The 27,200-nt window shown below is 24.0% G+C and overlaps 2 protein-coding genes across 4 annotated transcripts; both read right to left on the reverse strand.

Moving 5' to 3' along the window:
- Positions 1-285: 285 nt before the first annotated feature.
- On the reverse strand, positions 286-11,771 carry LOC113556764 (protein PAT1 homolog 1). Of its 3 annotated transcripts, none has more exons than XM_026961897.2 (14): positions 11,530-11,768; positions 8,826-8,916; positions 8,412-8,488; positions 7,167-7,298; positions 6,923-7,057; positions 4,816-4,944; positions 4,137-4,272; positions 3,137-3,231; positions 2,839-2,979; positions 2,317-2,448; positions 1,659-1,793; positions 1,430-1,588; positions 1,084-1,308; positions 288-942 (listed from the first exon to the last, which is right to left on the reverse strand). In XM_026961897.2, the coding sequence occupies exons 1-14, from the start codon at positions 11,560-11,562 to the stop codon at positions 670-672; spliced, it is 1,893 nt and encodes a 630-aa protein (XP_026817698.1). In that variant the 5' UTR covers positions 11,563-11,768; the 3' UTR covers positions 288-669. The 3 variants fall into 3 exon arrangements, with proteins under 3 accessions (XP_026817699.1, XP_026817698.1, XP_026817697.1); XM_026961896.2 differs by having other exon boundaries at positions 290-942; positions 2,839-2,982; positions 11,530-11,762; XM_026961898.2 differs by lacking the exon at positions 4,816-4,944 and having other exon boundaries at positions 286-942; positions 2,839-2,982; positions 11,530-11,771.
- Positions 11,772-20,874: 9,103 nt separating this feature from the next.
- LOC113556684 (sphingolipid delta(4)-desaturase DES1) lies at positions 20,875-26,035 on the reverse strand. The gene is made up of 6 exons (XM_026961777.2): positions 25,645-26,035; positions 22,747-22,923; positions 22,516-22,655; positions 22,038-22,251; positions 21,732-21,943; positions 20,875-21,317 (listed from the first exon to the last, which is right to left on the reverse strand). Exons 1-6 carry the CDS (start codon positions 25,724-25,726, stop codon positions 21,177-21,179), a joined length of 966 nt encoding a protein of 321 aa, XP_026817578.1. The 5' UTR covers positions 25,727-26,035; the 3' UTR covers positions 20,875-21,176.
- Between the last annotated feature and the right edge of the window lie 1,165 nt (positions 26,036-27,200).

A 27,200-nucleotide genomic window follows, 5' to 3' on the forward strand; every position in this document is an offset into this window, starting at 1 on the left:
AGTTATTAATTAGATAATTCCATTTTAAATAAAATTTATAATAGGTCATTTTATAGAATAAATTAAGTTAAAAAAAAAAAATGTAGGAATTATTAAATTGATTAGTATTATTAAATTAAATTACTTTTCTTGAAAATAATTAATAGAAATTATATAAAAAAAAATTGTTCCTTTAATTAATATTATCATTGGAACGACATTAATATAAAAATAAGTATTCATAATATTAATATAAAATAAATTTAAAGCAAAATTAAAATTATACTTTGATAAAAATGATTACCAATATGAAAATTAACTAATTATAATAAAAAATTGTTTCATATTTTACTAAGTATTAATGAGTTGAGAACAAATAAAAGATAATTATGAAAAAAAAAACACCACGTTTAATGGTGACAAATGTACAGTAAACCTAGCAAAATCTTAAGTGTTTTACGATGAACGGTAATATTAACAAAGTTAATACAATAAAACAGTTTTCAGTCAAAAAACTTCCAACATTATTTACATATAAATGTTTAGATATCTAGAAAATAAAGTGCAAGAGAGATTACAATTTTCCCCGATGTTCTTAAAGAAATTTATCCATTGTGGTATAATTCTATGCAGTGATAATGGTGATCGTTGTTATTTACACAAAAGTAAAATCATGCTTGTCATGAATAATTATTTCTTAGTCGTGTCACCCAAGAAACTAATTCTTTGTACAAGGTTTAATCTTTTTTCTAATGTAATAGATTGATCTAACGGTAAATATGTGAGATGCTGTTCTATAATTTTTTTGTCCAAACCAATTACTGGTCTTTGTATTGTATTTTCTGAACCAACACATATAACATTGCTAATGAAAATACTCCATTGTTTCAATACTTTTCGTTCTGTTGTGGGTCGAACTTCTTCTGCTCGTTCAATCATATTTGCTATAACTGATATGCCAAACTAAAAGCAAATATATATTTTAATAATATAATAATAAGTGAATATTATCACAATATTCAAATTTTGCAATTTTTTAAAGACATTTGTTTAAATTATTATTATTATTATCTAATAAAACTGAAAATATATATGTGTACTTACAACACTTATCAAAACATATGAAAGATTTTTCATTAAATATTCCGCAATTTGATTTAATTCAGTGAGACATAAACAAAATATCCATTGTCTTATGTACGGTAAGAAAAGTAATAATAATTGATCTTCATTATCTTTTGAAATTATTGTACAAATCGAAGGACCGAAAAATACACTCCATAAAAATGATGGGTTTTTGAGATGAGGTAAAATTCTGTGTACCAATTGCTAGTAACCAAATAAAACAGACAAATAAATTCATAAGTTTTCTATGATGCCATAAAGTCATCAATCATAATTATAAAAATAAACTGATTTTTGCTAGTTTAAATACTAATGCATTGCTTACTTTTCCTTTACGTATAGTCACATATGATACTAAGTGATGTAAGTGGTTTGACAAGATTTCCGTTAGTTCATCAATGTATTGTTGTACAGTAGGCGCTGCTTGTGCTTTGTTCCTTATTGCATAATATGTTTGTTCTATTTTCAGTAGTGGTATATACATCTGAAGAACAATACATTTTATATTTTATGAATACTTTATACAAATATTTATAAAATATAATTAAACTTACATGTTCAATTTCTAAAAGAATTTGTTTTGAATTTTTTTGGGCAACTACAGCTCGGTCTGTTGAGGATGCAGAAGAGGGTGCAAAGTCATTTGTTTCTATATCAATCATCTTTCTTGGAGTTATCACACTACCAATCTAAAAATATATACAACATAATAACAGAATTTAAAAAAATAGAAATTTAATTAATTAACAATTAAAAAATTACTATTTTCCATCACATGAAATAAAAATATGCATATAGCTATTTTTAAATGAAAAATGTTGATTTTTTTCCTATCTCAAGTAGATAAGATGCTTAAAAAATTAAATCATTAAATGTTAATAAAATGTTACAAAAAAGTTATAATTTAATAGTTATTAATGGGCATTGATATCATAAAGAGAAGAATTTATAAGCTTAAACTTAATTGACTATTTTCAACATAAATTGTTGAAAAATAGTAAATCTTAATTTATAGTTAAGATTAGTTTTTAAAATTAGATTAAATAATATACATGAATATTTTTAATTATTTTAGAATATCAATTAATTTTCAATTTTATAAAAAAATGGTTAATTAGAAATCTTCTTAAAAGATTGTAATTAATAATAAATAATAATTGTTAATATATTTAACATTTATTATAATTTGGGACATCAATAAAAGTAACATACCAGGACTTTTCCTAAAGAATTCTCAAAGTGTAATTGTGTATATGAATTGTTAAATCTGGATTGGGTATCTGTTTGATGAAAATTACTGTTGGGTTTTGGTCCACTTGAACCATGATGACGTTTCTGATACATCTGCAAATTTTAAAATAATTATTAAAATACCCAAAAGAAGTAATTTTTTTTTAAAAAAAATATTGAGTTTAATTACGTATTTATCATTATAAACATGTTAAATTACCATATTAAATGATTTCTTACAACTTTCCTTTTTTTACTTAATAAATTATTCTCAGATACTAAACATTACATTTTTATCAACTAAATACAAAACAATTGCTACTATTTAAAGTTGAAATATAATATTTTATTCTATAAGAAACTTGATTATATTTGTCTATTTCAGAATAATTAAAAAAAATCTATTATTATCTAATATGAATATATAACATGTTTAAAATGATTAAATATAAAAAAAAAAATTAAACTTGATCCAGTTAGTAATCACTGTATTTTTTTGCTAACCGTAAAATAGTAATCTTCTTCCAATGGGTTACTATTGTGGAACTGGATTGTTTGTATTCCAGCTAACCAATGTTTTTCTCTCATTGTCATAAACCCAGCACCATAATCAGTAAAATCTGTCTGCTCATCAAATGAGTAATTCTTCTGGAAAAAAATAAGTTTGTAATTATATATCATGTGAATAACATTTTCTTAATAATTACTAATGGCTTGATGAATTTAGAACTCAAAATTGTTAGTAATGATATTATATAAGTTTATGCTTCACTAATTAAAAAAAAAAAATTATATAACTAACCATTTTAGGAAAATTTTGATAGCCCATGTTGTTATTAAATCTTTTAACATTATTTATAAGATTTCTTGGAACGTTATTATTATTCCTTGGAAAATCTGAAATCAAAAGACAGTAATGTTATTTAAAAGACAAATCAGTAATTAATATTCTTAAGGCTTGGAAGTTATACAATTTAAAATTGATAAAATATACACATAATAAATTTAAAATATACAAACAAATAATGTATTGAATGAGTAAAAAAAAAATATATTGCTACTGCATACCCTAAATGCATAAGTATGGATACCATATGGTATGTGGCAGGGTGTATTTTGGCACTCTTATTAAATTTATGTTTTATTTGCCTGCCATAAAATGTACAAACATGCTTATAAAATATACGTACAAGCATTGATTATAAATACTAGTACTAAATATTTATAATTAATGGTATTAGTTATGTTAAATTTATTATAATGTATGGGTTACTGTAGACTTCATGAATACTCTGAAAAAAGATTTGGCTACACGCCTACGCCTATGAATACATTACATTATAATTTCATCAAAAATATCTATAATATTATTGAAATTTAATAAAGAAAAACTGGTTGGATAAAAATCGTAACACATTATGCTACAAGCACAGCCCTAACAAAAAAATGGCATTATACAAAAGTTATGGCTTTTATTACTTTTTATAAATCTTTAGAAAATTAAAATATCTATTTTAAATAATTAAGTTAGACAAAAATAAGGAAATATGCACTTTTTTAAAAAAATTACAGAATATGCATAAACATTTTGGTTTTTTTTTCATCATTGTATAAAATTGGTTTCAGCTTAGTTTGCTATAAAAAAAGAGCATGGAGTAAAAAATGCAACTTCTACAATTTTTGAACCTTAATTATTATACTATATTATAAATATTACGGTGTTATGATAGAAAAAATAACATAAATAGTTTTATTAAGAAAAACCAAACTAAAGAGTAAAATTATGATGCAAAATAAATTACTTTTTGGTACAACACGAACGTTTGATAAATTGTACTGGGGAACTTCACGTTTATAATACGGAGAAAAGGGTAAATATCCTTGGTTTACCTCTGGCACAGGACGGTTGTAAGTTGGACTTACTTTTACAGCATCAATCTATGAACAATATTAAAAATTAATTATATCCTTTTAAAGTACCTGTTATTTTCATATCAATAGTAAAAATAAAACATGATTTTAATTACAAAAAATATTTTTGTTATAGATTATGTATATAGATATAAAGATTTACAGAAACAACTATCTAATTAAACATAAAATTAATACATAAAAACATAACATACATTTAAATCAAAAATATACACATAGAGGTGTCAACGTTAGTTATGTTTATCATTGAATAGTGTTGGGATTTTGATCTGTTTCACATTATGTATACAATTCATTTAAGTACCTACATTATTCATAATCAAATTTTTTTCCATTTTTATTTATAATGGCTTTTCCATAATATACTATATGTTATAAAAATATAATTCAGATCACTTATCTACTATAATATTAAGCAAATTTAAATTTACTGAATTAATTTGGTTTTAACAATATTTAGAAAGCATTTTAACCACATTTCTAAGGCATCAAAATCCCAATCCTATTAATATATTAAAATACTATGTTTTAAAATAAAATAACAAATACCAATTGTCTTTCCAAGTCAGCTACACTTATTGCTGATGAAATGACTTTTGGTGGAGGTTTAGTCAAAATATCATCTATATGTCCATTTACATTTACATCTCTGAACCCAGGAGGTGCGTTGAAAACATTCTATGAAACAATGAGTTAGTTTTACGATTAACATGTTAATTACGTATAATTTTAACAACATTGATAACTTGCAATACAATTATTAAAAAATATTGCAAAACTAGTCATGCACTCATGCATACATACATTTGTGGCTAAAAATCATAACCAAATACAATATTATTCATCATTAATATTTGTATTCATATAATTTAAATAAGATTTAAAAATTTTTTAATTGGTACTCTATAAAAAGTAGTCAATACTTAATAAAATCAAAAACCAATCATTTTTAAAAAATATCTAAACAACTTTATCGAATAAAAGATTAAAGTCTTAGTGGTAAAACTAGAACCATCCATTTTTTACAATTTTAGTAGTAAAATATATCATATAGTGTGACCTAACACATAAAAAAGGACAAATAATTTTGGCTTAACTCTAGAAAAAACCCAAAATTTATTTAATCATTTTTATAAATATAAAAATGTGAGACTTGATTAGAGTTCATGTATACTTGTTACATAAGTTGTGGAAAATATGACGGTAATTTAGGTTCCGAATTACAATTTAAAATATGTCAATATGACATAACTTAACACTTGTTGTACAAAAACTAATGTAAATACAATTATGCTTTTTGATTTTAGTTTCAATACTTCATTATAAATCTAAAAAAATATTGTTCTTTATATTTTATTTCGTGTACAAGTTTTTTTTTCTTTTATACACATAAGCATTCCATTTAAACTTTATCGGAACAAATGAGACATATGATCAATAATGGTACAATCTCATTTTAAATGAAATATAATAGCAGCCTATTAAATTATCAGTATGGCCAAAATATCTAAGCTTTTGTATCAATAAAAATTAATATTAGGAACATATCAAATTGACAATCCAGTAATTGGGTCATTAAACTATTTAAATAGTTTTAATTGTATGCTTATTAATTTATTAAAGTATATGATGGTATGCTGATTGTATAAATTGCTATTAAAAGTGTTTTATTAACTTAGAATTACATTATCTAAAGTTAATTAACATACATTGTAATATTTGAATTATTATTTTATATATTAGTATAAAACAAAAAAATAAGTATTTATAAAGTAGTTATACACAGATAAGTACAAAAAGCAACCAATCACCGATGAAACAAATAGAAAATATCTAATTTATTTAGTTGGCACAATATTTACATAGTATATTATACTTGCTAGTTTCAATTACTGTGACGGAATATCAATACATATATATACAATACAAACATTTAATTAATATAAGTCAAATATTTAAATTCAAATTCAAAAATGTTATATATATATATATAAATCTACATTTATAAAACAAGTCAGAATTATATTTCTATATTTAACAAAACATATATAATAGTTATACAATTATATTATTTAACACAGAAGCAAGCTTTGAAAAAATACCCATTGCCAGGGTTATTAGGGTTATTACTTATAATTATCATATTGACTGTTATATGACTGTTGCATTGTTGTTTTCCTTATAGTCACAATCTATATTATTTTATAGTAATATTTGATACATTTTAATTGTACATACATTATCTATTTAAGACAACTTTTATATATTTATATCATTCTAAAAAAAATGTTCTCCTCTATACCGATATTTTAAAATATTCATTAATTTATTACTAAGTCTGATACCGTGGAAAATATTCACATTCATAAATAAATGTGATCATCACAGCTTATATAGCATATAATAGTAACAAAGATGTTTCCCACATTTGTAAAATTACTGTTATATTCTGATACTATGCAGATACCAGTGGTCTCATTACAGTCAACATGTTAATTAAAGCACATTAAATATTATACGTTTATACGTAATTTACTAAGCATACTGTTTACTACGCTAAACCAGTTTAATAATAAATAATAACAATTGGTGAAAAGGCAAACAAAATTATAAAATAAATTTAACTAGTCAATTCTTAGAGCATGCAATTATTTACTCGTGGTATAGGATTTGAGCCTTGAACTGGAATTGGTCTTCTAATTGGACCACAACTATTACTTGGTTGATTAATACTATAATTTTGATTAACAAAATTAAAATTATTTTGATATTGGAAAGGTAATGGTAAAGGCTGAAAGTAATTAATAATTAACAAACATATTAGCGAAATATATAGGTAACATCATTTTACAAGCAAAGACAATTTATTTGCAGTGGTTTACTTATATTAACATAATTACCGGTACTTCATATTGGTGGTTAAATGTGTGTAATTGTCTTAGTTCTCTTTCTAGATCTGGTAATGTTTTCAAAGACTCGGTGAATACATTTGGATCGGATGGAATTGAATTGGATAAATAATCATTGACTTCCTATTAAAATAAAACATTTTAATTAATCAAAATTAGTTTCAATTTATTAAATTGTTTACTTTAAAAGCCATGATTACATTATACTGATATCGTAAGTACAAATAAAAATATTATACAGAAAATTAAAATAACTAATTAGGTACATAACAATAAATTGAAAAAGATAAAATAGTTTATAATATAATAAGATTAAACTTTAAAATATAGGTATATTGTACATAACCTACATTAAAAGGACGTTACATCTGTATTTGTTGTCTTCAGCTTACAACTGTGTAATATAATATATCAACAATCAGCAGTTCATGTTTAGCTTTGCTAGAATTAATATTAAAATGAATCAACCAATTATGAAACTTAATAGTAAGAACTTTATCTGTGTTCATATGTTGTTTTTCTTACGACAATTCCATTTATATGCAAGTTATGAGTATTTTTAAACTGCACTTTATTATATACCCAAAACTTCACAAAAAAATTGAATTATTGTAAAAAAAACATAAACACAAACACACATTTCATAAAGGTCAATTCACTAAAATATTAAATCTAACAAAGTCAAATATGAGCTGCTAAGTATGGATTTGATAATATATGTTGTGCACTTGAACGACTAAGAATAAATATGGGTATAGCGTCCTTTTGAAAATATTTAAATCATCTATCACAGAGGTATCCAACTCGTGGGCCACGATAGATATTAATGCCAATTAAAATTAATTACATATTATATTTTAATATATAATTATTAAAATTGATGTGGCTCACAACAACTTCTACTCATATGATGTGGCATAGTCTTCACAAAAGTTAAGACACCACTGATCTATCATGAAAAATTACTAGACATTCAAAATTAATATTATTATCTAATATAAAAAAATTGTGTGAGGAATCTCTACTAATCAGCTATTAGTAAATTTCTACTGAAACCTGAGTTCTAACATATTATTATACATATTTATGAAATGAATGTAATAATTTCTATTATGCACTCATAATGTTTTAACTGATAAAAATAAATGTGTAAGCTGTTGTACATTAAATAATGAAGATATGTTTAATAATGTACCAACTTATTAAAATAAATAAAAACAATATAATTTAACTTACTGTTTCATCAGGCCATTTTTTTTTTATAACTTCATCATATTGAGCATATTTTTCGTGATCAGCTTCCCAATCACCATCTATAAGAATAAATATTTAATGACAAAATTCAAAATTGTGTATCAAGTTTGTAACTTGAAATCACAACATATTTAAACAATTCACAAAGTATAATATGAATTTCTTTGTGAATTAATTACTTCTAGTAAACAACAAAATAACATAACAAGAAGTTGGAAATTGTTTCATATAAATTCTATTTTTGTTTATAAAAATAGTTCCCAATGTTATCATGCTATAAATATTCGTAGATTAACAAAATTAAATACACATTTTTATAGATATAAATGTATTTTAAAATATCAAACATCTAATTTATTATGCAAAATATACTATTTTCATCATATACAATATTACCTGACATATCATTTCCAAAAGTTTCATCATTAAGAGCATCATATTTGTCTTCATCGTAAATTTCTTCTTCAAAATCATCATCAAACTTTGCCTATATAATAAAAATTATTAGTTTAAAATTCAAAATAAAAATTGAATAGATTAAATATATTTAGTGAGTATTTATAAGCACTCGTGTTTTGCTAACTTAAACACCAGATAGCATAACATTATAATAATTTTTTTGTTTGAAAGGTTTTTACTATAGTATTAGTTTTATATTAAATTTTATTAGCAACGATTTCAAGAATATATATTATTGTAATATTAAAATTATAATCTGGTAATGTACTGATAATAATATTTTTTTTTCAATAAATGTATTAACAATGTTAACATACAAAACAAAATTATACATGTTATCCAATTATCAAATATGTATTAATAAAACATTATACAATTTTGTTTAGATTAGTAAAAATTCATATTAATCATAGTTACAACTAGACAAATATTTTTGAAGGTGCACAAATTGTAAAGACCCTGAGCCCTTTTCCTTATGTATAAATTAAAAATAATTTCAAATGTATGTTTGTGTTCTATATTTTAACATAATCAAAAGTAGCCAGCTTTGCAAAATAAAATTGTCATAGCTATTATAACATTATTTTTCTGTCCAGTAAATTGTATTTATTTAAGTTACTGCTTAATTCAGAATAACGCCTTCTTCTCTTTCAATCATTTAAGTCAATAATGCTATTAAAATTATTTGCATTCAGTTGAGGACTGATTTGAAATAACATTACTTGACACTGGAAGACTTAGGTCCTAGATTGTTTATCTTATTTTAAGAATACTGAGGTACATTATAATATAATATAAGTAATAGATAATATTAAAAATAATATAAACATTAAAATATTTGTGTTTCATAATAAAAATCCATAAAAAATTTGTAAACAACACAATTTAACAATTTACTTGAATTGTACGTTTATAACAAATTATTAACATGAAAACAATATAGACATACCCGCACCCATAGGCCATAGATAAAAAAAGATATCATTAAATTGTGTTCAAAGTTATTTTGTCAATATATTATAATTATTAAGCCACAAATAATTATATTACTGTGACCAATTCTATACAATGTTAAAAAATTAAAGATTATTTTTATGTTATAACTGGAAACATAATGGTGAGTTAGTGAATTATTATCTATACTCCTCGATATATAATATATCATAACTATAAAATATACAATATTATAGTACAATATTTTTGTATTTATTGTTAATTTAAATTGTATGCATGATGTTCTCATTATATTCTACGTTTATGTATTTCTATACCTAATTATCTATCCTTTGAGGGTTTCACTTAATGTTAATAAATAAATAAAATTAATATTTACTTCAAAATATTATAGGAAGAGGCTTTTATATTTTAGAGATGTACAAGTATACTATGTATCCCCCTCTCCTACAAGTTGCACCATTGATGCTAATACTAAATAGTTATATTAAATCTAATTTCGCAGTCATAAACTTTAAAATGACTTGAAGTACCATACACAATCACACAGTACAATAAATACAATGTTTTTTTTTTATTTGGCAACTTGTAAAAGTCTTTTTCTGACGTTAAGAAAATAAACACATACCTTAAAGCAAAATAAACAAAATAGATTTTTAACTATCAATGTATATAATTTTAGAAATAAACAAAGAGATTTATTTTTAACCTTTATTATATTTTCTATGAATTCAAACACTCTAAATTTGAAACACTATCATCACCTATGTCATTAGATTCACTGAGAAAGAATTACAATCAAATCAGAAACGAAACTCTTATGAACAACAAATAACTCATTGGACAGACAAATTACTGAGAAAATAAATTGAAAGGTGTTTTTAAAACATAGTTTTATTAGTTTTCTAAAACATAAAACTAGGTATGTGTATGAACCTGTATTCAGTAGATTTAGGTTTGAAGATAGTCAAAATATTTAGGTAAGTAAAATGATCATTAATTCACACATAGAAAGATGAACTTCATTAAATATGAACATCTTAGTGAACTGAAATCATCCAACCTAATTTTTTGATAATTGGTAGGTATACCTAAGGTTTATATTAACATTTAATAATAGTTATTAAGATTAATCTTATATTTAAGTAGATAATAATTAGTTTAAGTCTTGAGAAAAAACTACTTTTAGCAAAATGTAAAACAAAAATATGTTTAAAAGCCTAACAACAATACATGTTTAAGATTAAAGTAATTTGTATACACAAGAACGGTTTATGCAGTAAAATTGGTTGGTTGAAGTGCTAGGGTAATAATTCAGCACTAACAACATGAACTTAAGCATCGAAAAAGTACTATTATAATATGTATTGTGATACCTAAGCAAAACCAGAGAATATATGACATATAACTACACTAATTTCTGATCAAATACGGTACAACAAGTTAGAAACAAAAATACTGATATAGGCACTATGCTACCATACGTCACAATCACTCTAATATGCTCCGTTATTGGGCGGACAACAATGGACTTGTATGAATCAGCTCCAATCGTTCGGAGCTGAATTAAGATTTATCTGGGCTTATGATTCTAACGCTCTATCGTTTGAGACCATAGATATACAATACTATATCGGAACATTTGGAATACACTGCTGAACCGGACTGTAAAAATTGATGAATTTACCTGTTGATCCGTCAAAAAGTCTTCACCGTCCATGGCGAACGGCGATACGTGTGTCTCTGCCTTTCTGGAGGAGAAACCTGAAATTTTTCGCGGTGCCGTACTCGTTTCAAACTTAAGCCATAGTATTTTGCAGTTTCACTAACACGAAAAACATGCACTAAATAATTTTTTTTTTTAATTGATAAACATTTGATAAGGCGCAACGACGATTTGGAGGTTATATCGGCGGTGTTCTGGGCGGGCTTCCTAAGGTAGCAGGACGCTTGTCGATTAATTCGTCCGACGATGGAGAGATTGCATCTCTATCCGGAATCGAAACTGATCAAAAATTATTAAAATATTTAATTTAAAATTATTTAATAATTATTCGGTTGACGTTAACTATCTCTGGTAACGACGTAACGTTCTCATTATCATGCCTTGCTATATTGATAATACACGTGATTATTTTAATATCTTTGTAATAGATTAAATACCTAACATAATTATACGCTCAAAATTTTTACCCGATATTATTCTGCTGACTGACAAATGACACTTAAGTAAACAATAATTATGCAAAATCTTATTGGAATTTTCTATTTATCAATTGATACATTGAGTGAATTAAGATCTTTAAATATGTGTACGGTGAAAGTACTTAGACGGACCATTTACATACCTATCTTATGTACTCATCTACTACAGTCCACGCATACCATATGCGTCGGGTGTTATAAAATAATATAATTAAAATTAATACAATCCACTGGGGTAGTAAGTGACAAGTGAGCACATGCTAAATAATGTGATAACATTATTTATTATTTATTCTATATACTATTAATATTTTAGAACAACGTATATAGGCTATGAATAATTTCATTAATATTTTTTGAATTTAAAATTCTGGGCGAGTGTTTGTATTTTTCCATATCTATGATTAATATTTAAGCAGTAAAAATACTTCGATTTTCAAAGGTTCTAGTTGGTGCATTATAAGGTCAAAAGTAAACAATTTCTATAGTAATATTAAAAATAACTGAAGAAATAATAAAAATAAAGAAAAAAACACAAATTGTTACGCAAAATCAATAATCAATAAAATTGTTATTTTTTCAAATTAAAAACGAGAGATAATAATAGATACACGTAATATGAAAATGTTGTGGAATTAAAATATAAAGGTATAGGTAATTGGTAGTTAAATTCTTTAACATTTATAAAACATTAATTTTTATGGCTTATGATTGAAAATTTAATTCAAGATTTTTCTAGTAGTTTATTTTGTTACAAAAAATACACAAATTTTTAATAGTTCCAGTTTTTTGTTGTTAGCTCAAATATTAAAATGAATTGACCTATTATTAATCTTAAAGGTAAGAACATTAGGTAGGTATCTGTGTTTTCTCTTTGGGTTTTTACAATAATTTACCTAAATAAAATGTTTTAAATTTAATAATAATCATAATTCGATTACTTCGCTTAAAAATAAAAAAAAAATGTAATAACTGCACTAGCAGGAAAACAAAGATAATATTCTTATAGATGCCTTTAAGTTTAAAAATAAATCAATTTACTCTAATATAGCAACAAAAAACTAAACTGGAACTGCTAAACCAAAATATGGATATATCTATACCATATTATGTTACATATCGTAAAATTATGCGTTAGTAAAACGTTACAACGCATATCTACCTATATGACGTTTTCATAAGTGAAAATTTGGACAAACATTTGATGTTTAAATGATTCATAGCCTCATGCCCTCATAGGTACTTACTTCAAACTTTGATCGTATATTATAGTATTTTATTTTAAATACCTATATAGTAATATTTATAAATGCAATGTTTTCGAAAAAAATTAAATGAACCTTCTGTATTGGTAGGTATTACGATAAAACTATAAAAGTGAAATAAATTACTTTATAATAACAATATAATATTATACACTTAGTAAAAATAGGCTGATTAAATTTTTTATTTAATAATAGCCCGAATTATAGCATACAATTTTAATATCAAACTAGGTATAAAGTAAAATATTTCTATGAAAATATATTTATAATATACATTTGTTGTATGGTTGTAAATACCTACCTATTGTTTAAGGAAAACAAATATTTTATTTTATTTTTAAAATCGTATATGGTGCAATTTTTATTCTTGATTATTAATAAAATTTTTTTATTTTAACTTTCAATACACAAAAGGTAATAAACAAACTGTAAAAAAAAAAAGTACAAGTCGGGTACTATTAATAAGTAATCGTACCTAAAATTAGCATAGATGTTTTGAAAATGTCATTGCGATTATAGGTATCTCAGGTATCTACCAAAAATTGAATAACGTACGTTAAAAATTGAAATCTTTAAATCATTATTTTTTGTTTAAATATTGTTTTCAACCAAATTTGATCATCATATGACAAAATGCGGTTTGAATATTTTTTTAGATTTTTTGGCTCCAATATAAACTAGTTATGACGAAGCTTTTAATAAAATTTCGAGCAATAATTATGTATATTGATAATTACTATAAAATAATTTGAAAATGTTCATAATATTGACTAATTTAGTTGAAATATGAATGTCAAATACTTAAAAAGAAAATTGTCCATAATATATACATCTTTAATATTTTTTAATGGTTATATTAAAAACTTATGAAGAACCCTCTATTACATTTTCCATAAACTAAGTAAAAATCATAAATGTTAAAAGTTTATAAATAACTCAAAAAGAGTCAAAATATTTCGAAAATTGTATATTTGTAACATATGTAGTAAAAGCTAATATACCTATAAAATTTTAATGAAATATCACCCATGATAATTCATTTTTAAATTACCAATACCAAAAATACAATTTTGTCAAAAACTTGCTTAGCGTAGAAATTCAATTTTTAATTTTTTGGTTTTATATATTTATTAGGAATTTTCAATTTTTACCTCTTAAAAGTACCAGCTGAATCCAATTTATTATCATAAACCATCGTAAAAGTTGAAGATTAAAACATATTTTAACTATTTATCGACTATCGTGTATATATTTAGTAGTTACAAACACAAAAAAAAAACAATCATTTTAATATTTATAGATATTAGGTACAAATTCATCGACTCATTCTTAAGGTACAAATTATACCTATTAAATTGATAACTGAATAAAATATATTAAACTGTACAAAAATCGGTCATAATTGTTGAGAATAAAAAAATAATTTTAGGTGAGGCTCTAGTTATACCTATATTTGAAAATAAAATGTGATTTTTAATTTTGTTATAAATGTTAAGCGTAGTTAAGTTTATAATACGTCCATATTTTTTCAATGGCCATATAGATAAATAAAATAAAATCATTTAAACGATTAAAAATTACTCTAAAGTAATAAATATACGTGAAAGCCTCGTAGATTTATCGAATTTTGCTAGTTTTTTTATTTGAAAATGAAAAATTCGCATTTATAGAACCTATATTTTTTAATTAACTTTAAATAGATTTTTAAAATCAGAGTCCAATGAACTAAATCTGCCATATAATAAGTATCAAATGTACGTATCATTCTTTATAGGTCACTACACCGCGGATGACAAATGTGTTAAATTCGAATACAATGTTAGATTTAGATTAGAAAAACCGATTTTAAGTGGGGACTGTGTGTCAGCCAATATTTATAACAATATTTTATATAATTTATTTATGATACTATTTTTAATTATTTTCTATACATTTAACTCATACTGTCAAAAATTTGAAGTACTGATAATTTATATTTTTATATTTTGTCCGTTTTATATTCACAAGTTTTTAATTAAAAATAATTTTACGTTGAAAATCATCTCAGTAGCAATAGTGGCAATAGCTATCTCAATTATATACACATACTTATGTTATTCTATATTCTATTCATATGTTTTGTCAATAGATTTTTTTTACATTTAAAAATAATGTATTTATATTGTTTTTAGTCATAACTTTATGTAATCACGTTGATACTCAAATAATTTTTCTGTTATTTTTTTCCAGATTAACCTACAGAAGAGGAGGCTCTGTATGAATAATAATATTCCTAATTTTCTATTATTAGCTCATGTAATTATATTACTTCAACTAACTTAGTTGCACAGAAAAGTATCAACCTTGCTCAATTTTAAATTCGGTGCATTAGCTAAGTTTATTTTCATAGTAAACTATAAGTCTATAACCATTGATTATAAATACTAGTATTTATAATACATATCAGTATATATCACTTTTACTTGCACTAATATTAAATATTTAACAATTAATAATCACGATAATTTAATATTAATAATAAGAAATAAGTATGTATACCAATATACTATCAATAATATATGTAAGATGTAATTAATTTTATGATTAGCTATTGTTGATATTCAACAATCTGAAAAAATTATATACCTACCTAGGTATAGACACGAACAGTAAGTCAATAAGTAACATATATTATATTATAGCAGTGATACATTTTTTTTTTAAACGTATTATAAATCACAAATCGTATATTGATTTATTGTATAAAATATGCGATTAACCCGAAGAAAAGAATCTATTTGTAATTTGTATGGTGTATATGTGTGCGAGTCAATTATGTCTGTGCATGCAATTATTATTTGTGACGCTACTCGGCTAAACCTTTCCGGTGATACATTTTTCGTTTTTAGTGGGGGTATTTGTATAAACGTCGTTTTACATTTTTTAGTTTAGTGTTCTCGAATAACTCTAATGTACAAGTTTCCAATTTATTTTATAAATATATATATATATATATATTTTACATATTAAACGTGACCTATCATAAATTGTATAGGTATATCAATTATACTGGAAATAGCAGTTTTTCAGGCCATTAACATAGGCACCTAAATAAATGTAAATTAAAATCTGACATTATTATATGACATATACGATACCTATATTTATGTAAAAAAATATGTCATTATTTAAATAACTTTGAATCACTATTCACTACATCAATATTGGCGCTAAGCATTTGACCGCACTGTGCCTATTTATGAAAAATTCGTCTATTATACTTATATTTTTTGCTTATACATAAAATTTTCCAAATGTACTTTTATTAGGCCAACGGCCAAACTGATACTCATTTAATACTAACTTTGCTAAATAAAAAAAAAGTAAAACATGTTTTTAATTTATTTTTCTAATGTACACAAATTTATAAATAAATGTACCTTTATATATACATATTATGTACAATAGGTACCTAATGACAAATTTAACAAAATAACATTTTAAATATAGTTTCCTATTGTGTTAAAACATTTATAGATATATATCATACACGACCTTTATGATTTTATTTCTAGACAAGTATAAAAAAACTAAAAACATCAGCCTATATATATAATATATAAGTAATGTTTGGGGTACTTACAATAATAATTAATAAATATTGTTAAAAATACTTGTATTTTTAATTTTATTAAAACATCAAAAAAACACATACTAGATGTTTTTATTGTATCTTATCATTAAATTTTATAGTAGGTAGGTCAATTCATATTAAAAATAACAAAGTAAAATGGATTATTCTGACAGCTAAATTTTCCATGTTGTGCATCATACGAGTAGTAAGACAATAGGTATATAAAGTATATATGAGACATTAAGATATATGGGCATAACGTCCTCTATAATCTTAATATTCAAGCATGACATTTTATGAACACTTAGTTTCCACGTTTATTATATATTGCTATAGGTAAGTCACAGGTAAAGTATTAGGTATTTAATCTTTAATTACATATATTTACACACCATATAATACATCAAACAAATATTTAAACAAGAACATGTCATCGTTAATTTGTTTGTTGACCTGTTGTATACAAGATAATAGGTTTATTGTGTATACCTACTAGACTATATATAAACGATATACCTAGCTATTATTATAAATTATAAATAAAAAGGTAGCAGGTAGGTATACCTATATTGGCTATATTATAATATAACAGTAAATTAAGCAATTAAATATTTACACCAAATTTAAGTACGATTTATGGCTTGTTTGGATTAACTGTTATACATTTAAACTATAAACATTGCACTATATAGTGTGAAGTCTAATATTGTATTATTATTTGCTTTTAAAATTAGTCAAAAATCATAAAAAAAAAATTAATAGATACATAAATTAATAACCTACCTATTATATATTTATCGTTGCAACTGCCAACTAAAAAAGTGATTGCATTGTGTACTCAGTGACTAGCACCTACATGGCTACATGAATATATGATGATTAATGTATTATGTATTGATGGGTACATTTAACATTTACATAATGACAAGTAGTGATATTAAATAGGTAAGTATAGACGTACCTACAGCGCATTGTTTGTTTCTTTTTGGTCCACACACAACATAAATGAAACGTATTCACGCGAAATATTTTTTTTTATAAAATTCAATTATCTTGGAGTAAATTCATCCATTAAAAATATTATAGTTATGAGGATAAAACTTATCGTTTTGTTCAAATAATATCTCAAAACAATTTAAAAAACATTTCAATATACAATATTATATTTTTATTATTAAAGTTTAGTTTAAAATAAAATATATAAAACCGATATATATATGTGTCAAACCCTTAAAAATATTATCCTCTATAATTTTTGTAATACGTGAATATACTCTAGGATTGCTTAAAAATGATTTTATATGAATTATGTACTTCATAATAGATAATATTATTAGAATAATACATTGCGATGACATTCAATTAATATTCTGATATATATAATATATACGTACACGTCTATCCATAGGTTGCATCTTACCTATCTGTAGATGTTCAATAACCTCTTAAATTAACTACCTATATATATTAAATTTATCATACTTAACGAATGACGTTATTCTAAAATTAAAATAATAAGGCTCTCTGCCAAGAATTATTGTCACTCTAGTGGGAATATTCATCGTATTTTCCGTATACATTTTTGTGGATAGTTTCCATTGCGACCATAAACAAGTTATACTCTATACTCTAGTATTTTCATTAAAGTCTATACTTAAATTCTTAGTAAAATATACATAAATGATAAATATAACTTGCAATACGTATTAAAATTTAAAAATAGTGTATTTGTAATCAAAAACTGTAGATAGAAACCTACTTACCTTATTTTATAATTATGAAAAATAATATAAGTTTGATATCATAAGTATATGAAATAAAATATTTATTGTTTAATAATTATAGTAGGTAATTGGTTGACATTTACATGTGTACCAATATATACTTTAGAGGGCACTATTGTTTTTTTTCTCTGAACTCCACACAAAAAAGCAAATTTAAGTTTAGTTTCAAATGTTTCAATAGAACCAATAAGAGATATAGCTCAATATTGACCAATATCTCAGAATACAAATACACATAACTTGTGAAAAAAATGTGTAATCTAGTTCTTCACTAGGTAGTAGTTTTTCTTAGTCCCGATGAGCTATGTGGAAATTTAATTATGTCTTGTTGTTCCACTTACACAGTTCCTTAGTTTATAATACAAACAATTGTTATAGAATTATAAGTAAACTGTGTGTGTGTATACACAAACAAATTACTAAATTATTTTAAATTTATTTTATTACAAATACATGGGATCTAATCACACACTAAAAAATAACTGTACATCACTATAAAATTATTAAATCAAATAATATAGCAATTTTATATGTTGAACTTATTTTGATATAGGTAATGAATTATCAGGAACTGAAACTTAAAATATAAGTTACAAACAATTTAAAAAATAAATTTTACTTTAATAAACAAAAATAATATAATAATGTTAAGTTTTAAAATATCACATATTTTTTTCATATTATATAAGTAAAAAATTAAGCATTTTAGTTTATAAGTTATTAACAATATAGTTAGTTCCATGTAGTATAAACAATATAAATAATAGGTACATAATGTATGAATATTAATGGTAGATGCTAATTAATTAAAACTAAAAAAAAAAAATATACTAAAATTTTTAAGAGAAATTCTACAATTTATTTTTGTTGAGTTCCTAAGAGTTGTACTGATTTAATTTGAAATTATAATATAATTTGTTGAAATTGCATATTGGTAGTTGCTTCATCTGTAATTTCATAAAAATTCCTCTATAAATATTAAAAACTATCTAATAAATAAATAATATTTTAATATTCTTGTTTAAGGAACTTGCCATAATGTATTAGACTTTGGTTCTTAATTGTTAATATAATATTTTTGGTATTTATTGATCAATTTATTACATACAATATACAACAAGGCAATTAAAAAAAAAGCTGTACATAATAAATGGTTCCAATTTAAATAGTTCTCAAAATAATCATAAGTAGTATCTACTACTAAAATGTATTGTTCTGCTAACTTGTTTACCTAAAAAATATTATAATACATTTTTTTTAATGTTAAAATTATATTCATTATAAGTATAACTAAGTTAAGTTTCAGTCATGTTATACTAGAAACATTAAATGCCATGTTAAGTAAATAGATAATGATGAATTCCTTGTAGTGTAACTAATTAAAAAAAAAATTTACATTCTATTAATTCTAATGATAAAATATGTGAATTAATTTTGATAAATAAAATAATTTTTTCATTAATCATCAATATTATTTGAGGTAAAAATGTATACTACATAATAGTTGCAAAATTAAACATATTGATGACTTGAAAATATGATTAAATATAATCAGACTAATGTAAATAGAAACTGACATACATTTTTTAATTAGAACATTATAGTTAAAATGGAAACTCATAATATATTATTATAATTATTAAATAAAGACAAAACTAATGTAAAATGTTGATATATTTTTAAAAGTTGCAACTATAAAAATGATTATTCAAAAGTCCAAAAGTCACCAACATCTTTCTGAATATTATAATAATAATTATAAGTATAATATTTAATTATCATATATAATATATTAAATATATTCTTTTTGAAGTAAATTGATTCTAGCATATTTTAATGTTTTTTTTAGATAGGTTATTAAATATTAATAAGTAGAATAATTTTTTTTATATTTTTGGTGGGAATCATCAATATACCTAACTTATTTTTAATAGTTGGATATCAAATGTCTATTTGATTAAATTTAGTAACCATATAATTGATACATCTACTTTCATACATTATTATTAAATTTACCTTTAAAATTTATTAACGATTAATATTCATACTTCTTACATAACAATAAAAAATAAAAAACTTTATGCTTTGAAGTTAATACTTGTTATTTACAGATTATTTTTGGAAAAACCTAACAAAAATCATAATTGTATTATTAAACAAACAGTAAAATAAGTGATTATCGTAGATAACAAAATAAAATAATACATTATAAATTTTGGTTAAGGACCATTTAACTGACCATGACAATTATTAAATTGGTTTTTATGGACAATATTGAGAAAGCTCTTGATAAATTCAATGTATTAATAATAAGAAGAATAATAATGAAAAAAAAAAAACATTTTTTGGCAAATTAAATTTTAAAATTTTTATTTTTTTTTTAAACTAATAACAAAAAATAGAGAGCTTAAACTGAGTTATGGCTTTTCTTATCCAGATTACAGTTAATTTATATATAAGAAATAATTTAAAATTTCAATCCTTTATGTTTACGCTTTATTCGTGCATATGGTCCAATGCTAGGATCCATTATAAAATCATATAACACGCTTGTCCATGAATGGTGTTGAGGTAAATTATCATAAAACTCTGGTGCAATTTTCTTGACCTAAATATATGAACATATTTTTAAATATTTTAATATAGAAAGTTGGTGTGTAAGAATATATTAAAATTGTTGCTATTTTGTATTAAATAATTGTTATGTACAAAACTAAATTATATGAATGTATTTTAAAATAATTTAGTACAATAAAATAATTGAAATAAAATAGCATTAAAATATAATTAAGCATTTGAAACATTAAATATTGCATATCATATAACTAAAAAATATAAAATAACAATAAATTAGCAGATAAGTTTAATTCTTCATTAACATTAATTTTAAATGAAATAAGTATAATTGACTATTAAAATTGATGAGAATACAAACTACAACAAAATTTTGTTTATATATTAAAGTTTGAGTTAGCAATATATAGTTAGTTATTGTTTTTAAGAAATTATTTTTGACACTTACTTGCGGAAGTTTAGAACCAGGAACAAATGGAAAATCATGATGTTCATTATGATAGCCAACATTAAATGTTATAAAATTTAATGGACCATAGTATGAGTATGTTTCATATCCTTTGTGAAACATATAATGCTCGGAAATAAAATGACCTGCCACTGGATGAAGACCCATTGCCATCAATGAACCAGCTAACATATATGTAATTACTTTTGTACCTATTAACAATTTATTTATACAAAATTATCAAATAAATAATACTTAAAAATTTTGTATACATTTTAAAGTTCAGTTTTTATACAATAAGCTTACCAAAATATAAATATACCCAATAATTAAATGCTAACTGAATAGCAACACTAATGATTTCAAGTGCAGTTGGATTTTTTGGATAAACAAACATAGGTCTTAAAGCATAGAAAAATGGCTGCAGTAATACCCAGATAAACTTTCCAAATGTTGAATTAAATAATTTTGCTTCAACATATGTAGGTATGTCTGTATCAAGTTTCTCATCTCCTTGGTACTGTATATAATAAAATAATTATGTAAATTAAATTGTATTGGTTTAAAAAATGCATAGTGCAAAATATATTGTACGCAAATAAATAAAGATAATTTAAGAAATTTCTGGAATATATTTTTTTTTATCAAACAATGAACGGTAGTTATAGATTTTACATTAGACACAGATATTTAAAAATATATTTATAGGATATTTATAAGAAAGTGTAAAATATATCACCTATAGTAAACTATGAATAATTTACTGATGAATTATATTATTTACCCGATGATGTTCTAGATGGTAGTGTTTAAAAGTTACAGAGAATGGAAGACCAATGGGTAAGTTAGCAAACATACCCAATAATTTATTGTACATTGGATATTTTGGTCCAAATCCCATATTATGGGCAATTTCGTGGATTGCTGAAAATATTTATTAAAATAGTAATCAATATAGCAGTAAAAAATAATTAAACAAACACCTTATAATCAATATTAGTAAATCATATCTTACCAAGCATCAATGAATGATTTACAACACCTCCAAAACAATAGGCTAATATTATAACAGTTGGCCATCTTAAATCACTAATCAAAAAAAGAGATCCTAACTGCAATATTGTAGTAATTACAACAATCCATTTAAAATTCTTATCTGGGCCATAAAGTTTCTTGATTTCTGGGTACTTTTCTGGAATCAAATAATAACATTATCACTAAATTTGAATTTACAAAAAATTTACATAATTGGAAAATAAAATGTATAATAATTGGTTGCATAATTTAGTGTAGTACATATTAAGTACCTATAATTAATAATACTTCACTCGGTATATATAATATTGTTATATTTACCATACTCAATAATTAAAAATTGTTTAGAATATTAATTAGTTTAATAGGATTAACATATTTTATTTGGGAAAAATTTAATTCAATGAAATGTCTCTGAAGACATCTTTATTTAAACATTATACTTCAGCATAAATTTATAATTGTTATAAGATATTTGCAATTTTCAAATACCGTGGAGTCGCGAAAACTCGAAAAACTTAACAACTTGAATTTTTTTCTATTCCCCTAGAAATATATATTGTATATAAATTAATATAAATTCAAGTTAGATATTTCAAAGCAATTTTTATCTCCCTTCTTAGTATAACTTCAAGTTATCGTGACTCAACTGTACCTAGATTTAAAATTTAATACTTATACCTATACTTATAATTGTATTAAAAAATTAAATAACTTTACTTTTTTTAATTTACTCAACACATATTATGATGAACATACCACAGATATTAAAATTCAATAAACTTAATTTACATGCACAACTTATGACATGACAAAAAGAGTAAAATTACTTAACTTAAGTACTAATTATATAGCATAAAAGTAATCTAGTCAACTGTGTACATCTCTTTGAATTTTTCTTAAGTTATTTATACTATGAAGAATTACAGTTTTCTAAAATCATTATATAATATTATATTATTATTATACCTTAGACCTCTACATTATACAAATAAATGAATAAATATAAACATAAATTTTAAATAGTATTTACTCGAATAATTATAATCAATTATATTTATAAGAAAATAAATCTTAGTAATATTCAACTAATTGATTTTATTTCAAACTTTATCATGGATATTATATTATTATTAACAATATTAATTTGATTGAACTCTTAATAAAACTGAGATATACATTTATAGTTCAACTAAAACTAAAAATGATTATCCTTGATAAAATGTTCTATACATAATTAAATGATTTATAGTTTGATGTCAATGTTCAACAGAGATAACGCTGCCAAGAATAATACATAATATGGAAATTGATAATTTAAATAATTAATTTTATTTGACAGAGTAATATTTTTGAATTAAATTAATTGTCACACAAATATGCTTGTAATGTACTGTCTAATTTCAAAAATATATATTAATAGATATTATAATATGTGTTTATATATATAAATTAGTATTATTGAATTTTATTAAATGCAGTGGCGCCAAAGTCCATATTAAGGTTATGAGTAAATGTTTATTTTTATCCTCCACCTTTTACTTAATTGAAAATGTTTTTCACACCAATGGGTATTGAGGCCTCAAAGTTTAGAAATTGCCCGACCACATTTTAAAAACTTACGGCACCACTGATTAAATGTAATCATATTTTATGGTAAAGGATCTATAATATTTTAATAAAATATATTTTTAAATTGTGTTTCATCTAAGGTTTTAATTCACAATACAGTACCTACCTATAATATAAAACGAGAGTGATTGTAACTAATACATATTTGTTATTTTATTAATCAGTATAATTATACACAGACACAACTTCCTGCTTGGGTATATAAAACGCAAGCAAATAAGCAAAGTGTTTCAAGATAATATTATATTACATAACTTGTAAATATATAATATGATTAAATATAAAATCTATATTATTTTATAGCTTTATAAGCAATTGATATTTTTATGGCTTTTTTAATTGTTAATAATAAACATATTAAAATTCATTAATTTTGATTTAGGCTGGTAGGTATATATTAGGTATCATATATATAATTTTTAAATATTATTTAATGATTAAAATAACAAAAAAAACATAAGTATAAGCTTAAAGGTACCTAGCTATGACTCATGAATATGCCCAATTATATCTAGTTTTAAAATTGTCCATCAACAATATTTGGCTAGAAAATTAAAAAAAATTAACTCTATAAATAATTAAATTTTAAGTTAGAATTTTATTGACAATAAACCTTATTGAAAAAAAACAATTCTATTCAATTATTTTTTTATTTCAAATACCTATGCTCATTTTTTATTCAATCTAAAAATAAAATTAATAATGTATTATAAACTATCTATTTTAATTGAACAAATTGAATAGCATACATTTACACATAGTGATATTCAAAATTAACTAATTTTCTTCTACTGACAAACATATAATATATTTTTATTGCAGAAATGAACTTATTTAATGTACATCAATTCCAAAATAAAGTAATATTTTCAAAATACTGAAGTATTATATTTTTTTTTTAAATAATTCATATTTCTACACTGAAGTTTAGAATTGTATTTCAATTATATGATAAAGGGTTGGATTAGACGGAAATAATTTAAATTTTAACCAAACTTTTTTTTCCTTAAAAAAAAAAAAAAACCAGAAATACACTACCAACAGCATAAAAGTACTTCTAGAAAATTGTGTTTTTTATAACTAACTCAACACTCAACCAACCTAATTACCTAAGGGCTAAGGTCACAACATAAATGTAGATTTATGGTATTATGCGTAAGTATATAGGTACCTATAAAGCGATAAATATTGGCGACGACGTACAGATAATATTGAACACAAGTCTAGAACGTGTAGAGATACGAACCTAAAATCTCTTTTCTACGCGTCGCGTGCGGCTCTTCCGTGGGCGACCACTCAAAATCGGTTCTGGACACTTTGGCTCCCATAGTTGTCGGTTATTCGTACAAAGGCTGTGGCAGAATGACGACGACAAGACCAGTCGTCATGGCTCGAGAGAACTGAAAAACCAACTCGTCAACCACACGCCGTACAGACCGTCCGCCGGGCGCACCTCACAACTATTTTTATTACGTAATCGATTGGTCGCGATAGAATGACACGGCGCCGCAACGGCAGACACGAAGCGCGAACCGCGTTCGAATGACTGAACAGGGGAATTCTGAATCGCTGACGAGCACGACCGACAACCACGCGAGACACGACCGTACCGGTGCCGGTTGCCTATCTGCTAGCGGCCCGCTTACTCGGCTCGGCGGGAGGCGGTGATTATTCCGATCCTTCTGAACCGTCCACCGGGCGCAGCTGACTGCAACCGTCCTCTCCTCCTCCCACCGCCTCCCACCCCCCGCCCCGTGTAGCTTCCTCTGCGGTTGTTATTGTTCTTTAATTTTACAACAATGTGACGGGGAGGAAAATCGACGTCGATTTACAAAACCGCGATTATAATCGTATCGATACTGTTCGCAATACCGTGTTTACGTCGTCGTTATTCGACCGTTTTTTTTTTTTTTTTTTATCGTTAACAATACTACATGTTAATACTATTATTGTTGTTCACCATTTTAATTGAGAGAAAAAAAAAAAAAAAACTATAATCACGGTTTTAATACCAATACTACGAATAAAAGAACGGTTTTGTTTTCGGACTATTTTGTCGGTCCACCGTCGGACTGATGATAAAAGAGAATAATGTTGCGTTATCGATCGTTATTAGTTTCTCGGGTTTCACTTTTCACTGTCCGGCACTCGGGCCATGGTCCAGCAAGCTGCCGACGCTACCGCCGCTGAGACGGTTCCTCTTTATTAATTATCAAAATTCTTAATCAATATTAATATATTACTGTAAAATAATAATATTTTATCAGCCTTTTTATGGCGTCTATTGACTGGGCTATTGACCTCTACTTTATCACCCATACTACGATGGAGATTTCAGAATCACGCATCGGTATTAGGTACCAATATTAAAATTAATATATGAGAGTGTAATATTAATATCTAATTATATTAATTTTAAGTACTTACCTATACAATTAACGAATACCAACCCGTTAAAAAAAAAAAAAAAAAACAATAGTATTTGAATTATCAGACTAACGTTTTATTTTTAAATCCTTATAAATGTTAATAATTAATTATTATCGTACAATAATTTGCATAGTGTCTTTTTCCAACTAAAATACCAAATACGGAACTGAAAATTCTTTGATAACTGCTTTCATAGTTATTTCAAAATTAAGTACCTGATAAATCTTAATATACGTAAGATTTTTTCACATGCGTGGTAAGATCAACAAAAAAATATATTTTATAATGAGTAATAGGTATAGGATGAAATTATGATAAAATAAGAATCGAAATGAATATTTATAAGCAAATACTTATTTTACTCTGTCTATT

The sequence above is a fragment of the Rhopalosiphum maidis genome, chromosome 3 (assembly GCF_003676215.2).
Source record: "Rhopalosiphum maidis isolate BTI-1 chromosome 3, ASM367621v3, whole genome shotgun sequence".
Lineage (NCBI taxonomy): Eukaryota > Metazoa > Arthropoda > Insecta > Hemiptera > Aphididae > Rhopalosiphum > Rhopalosiphum maidis.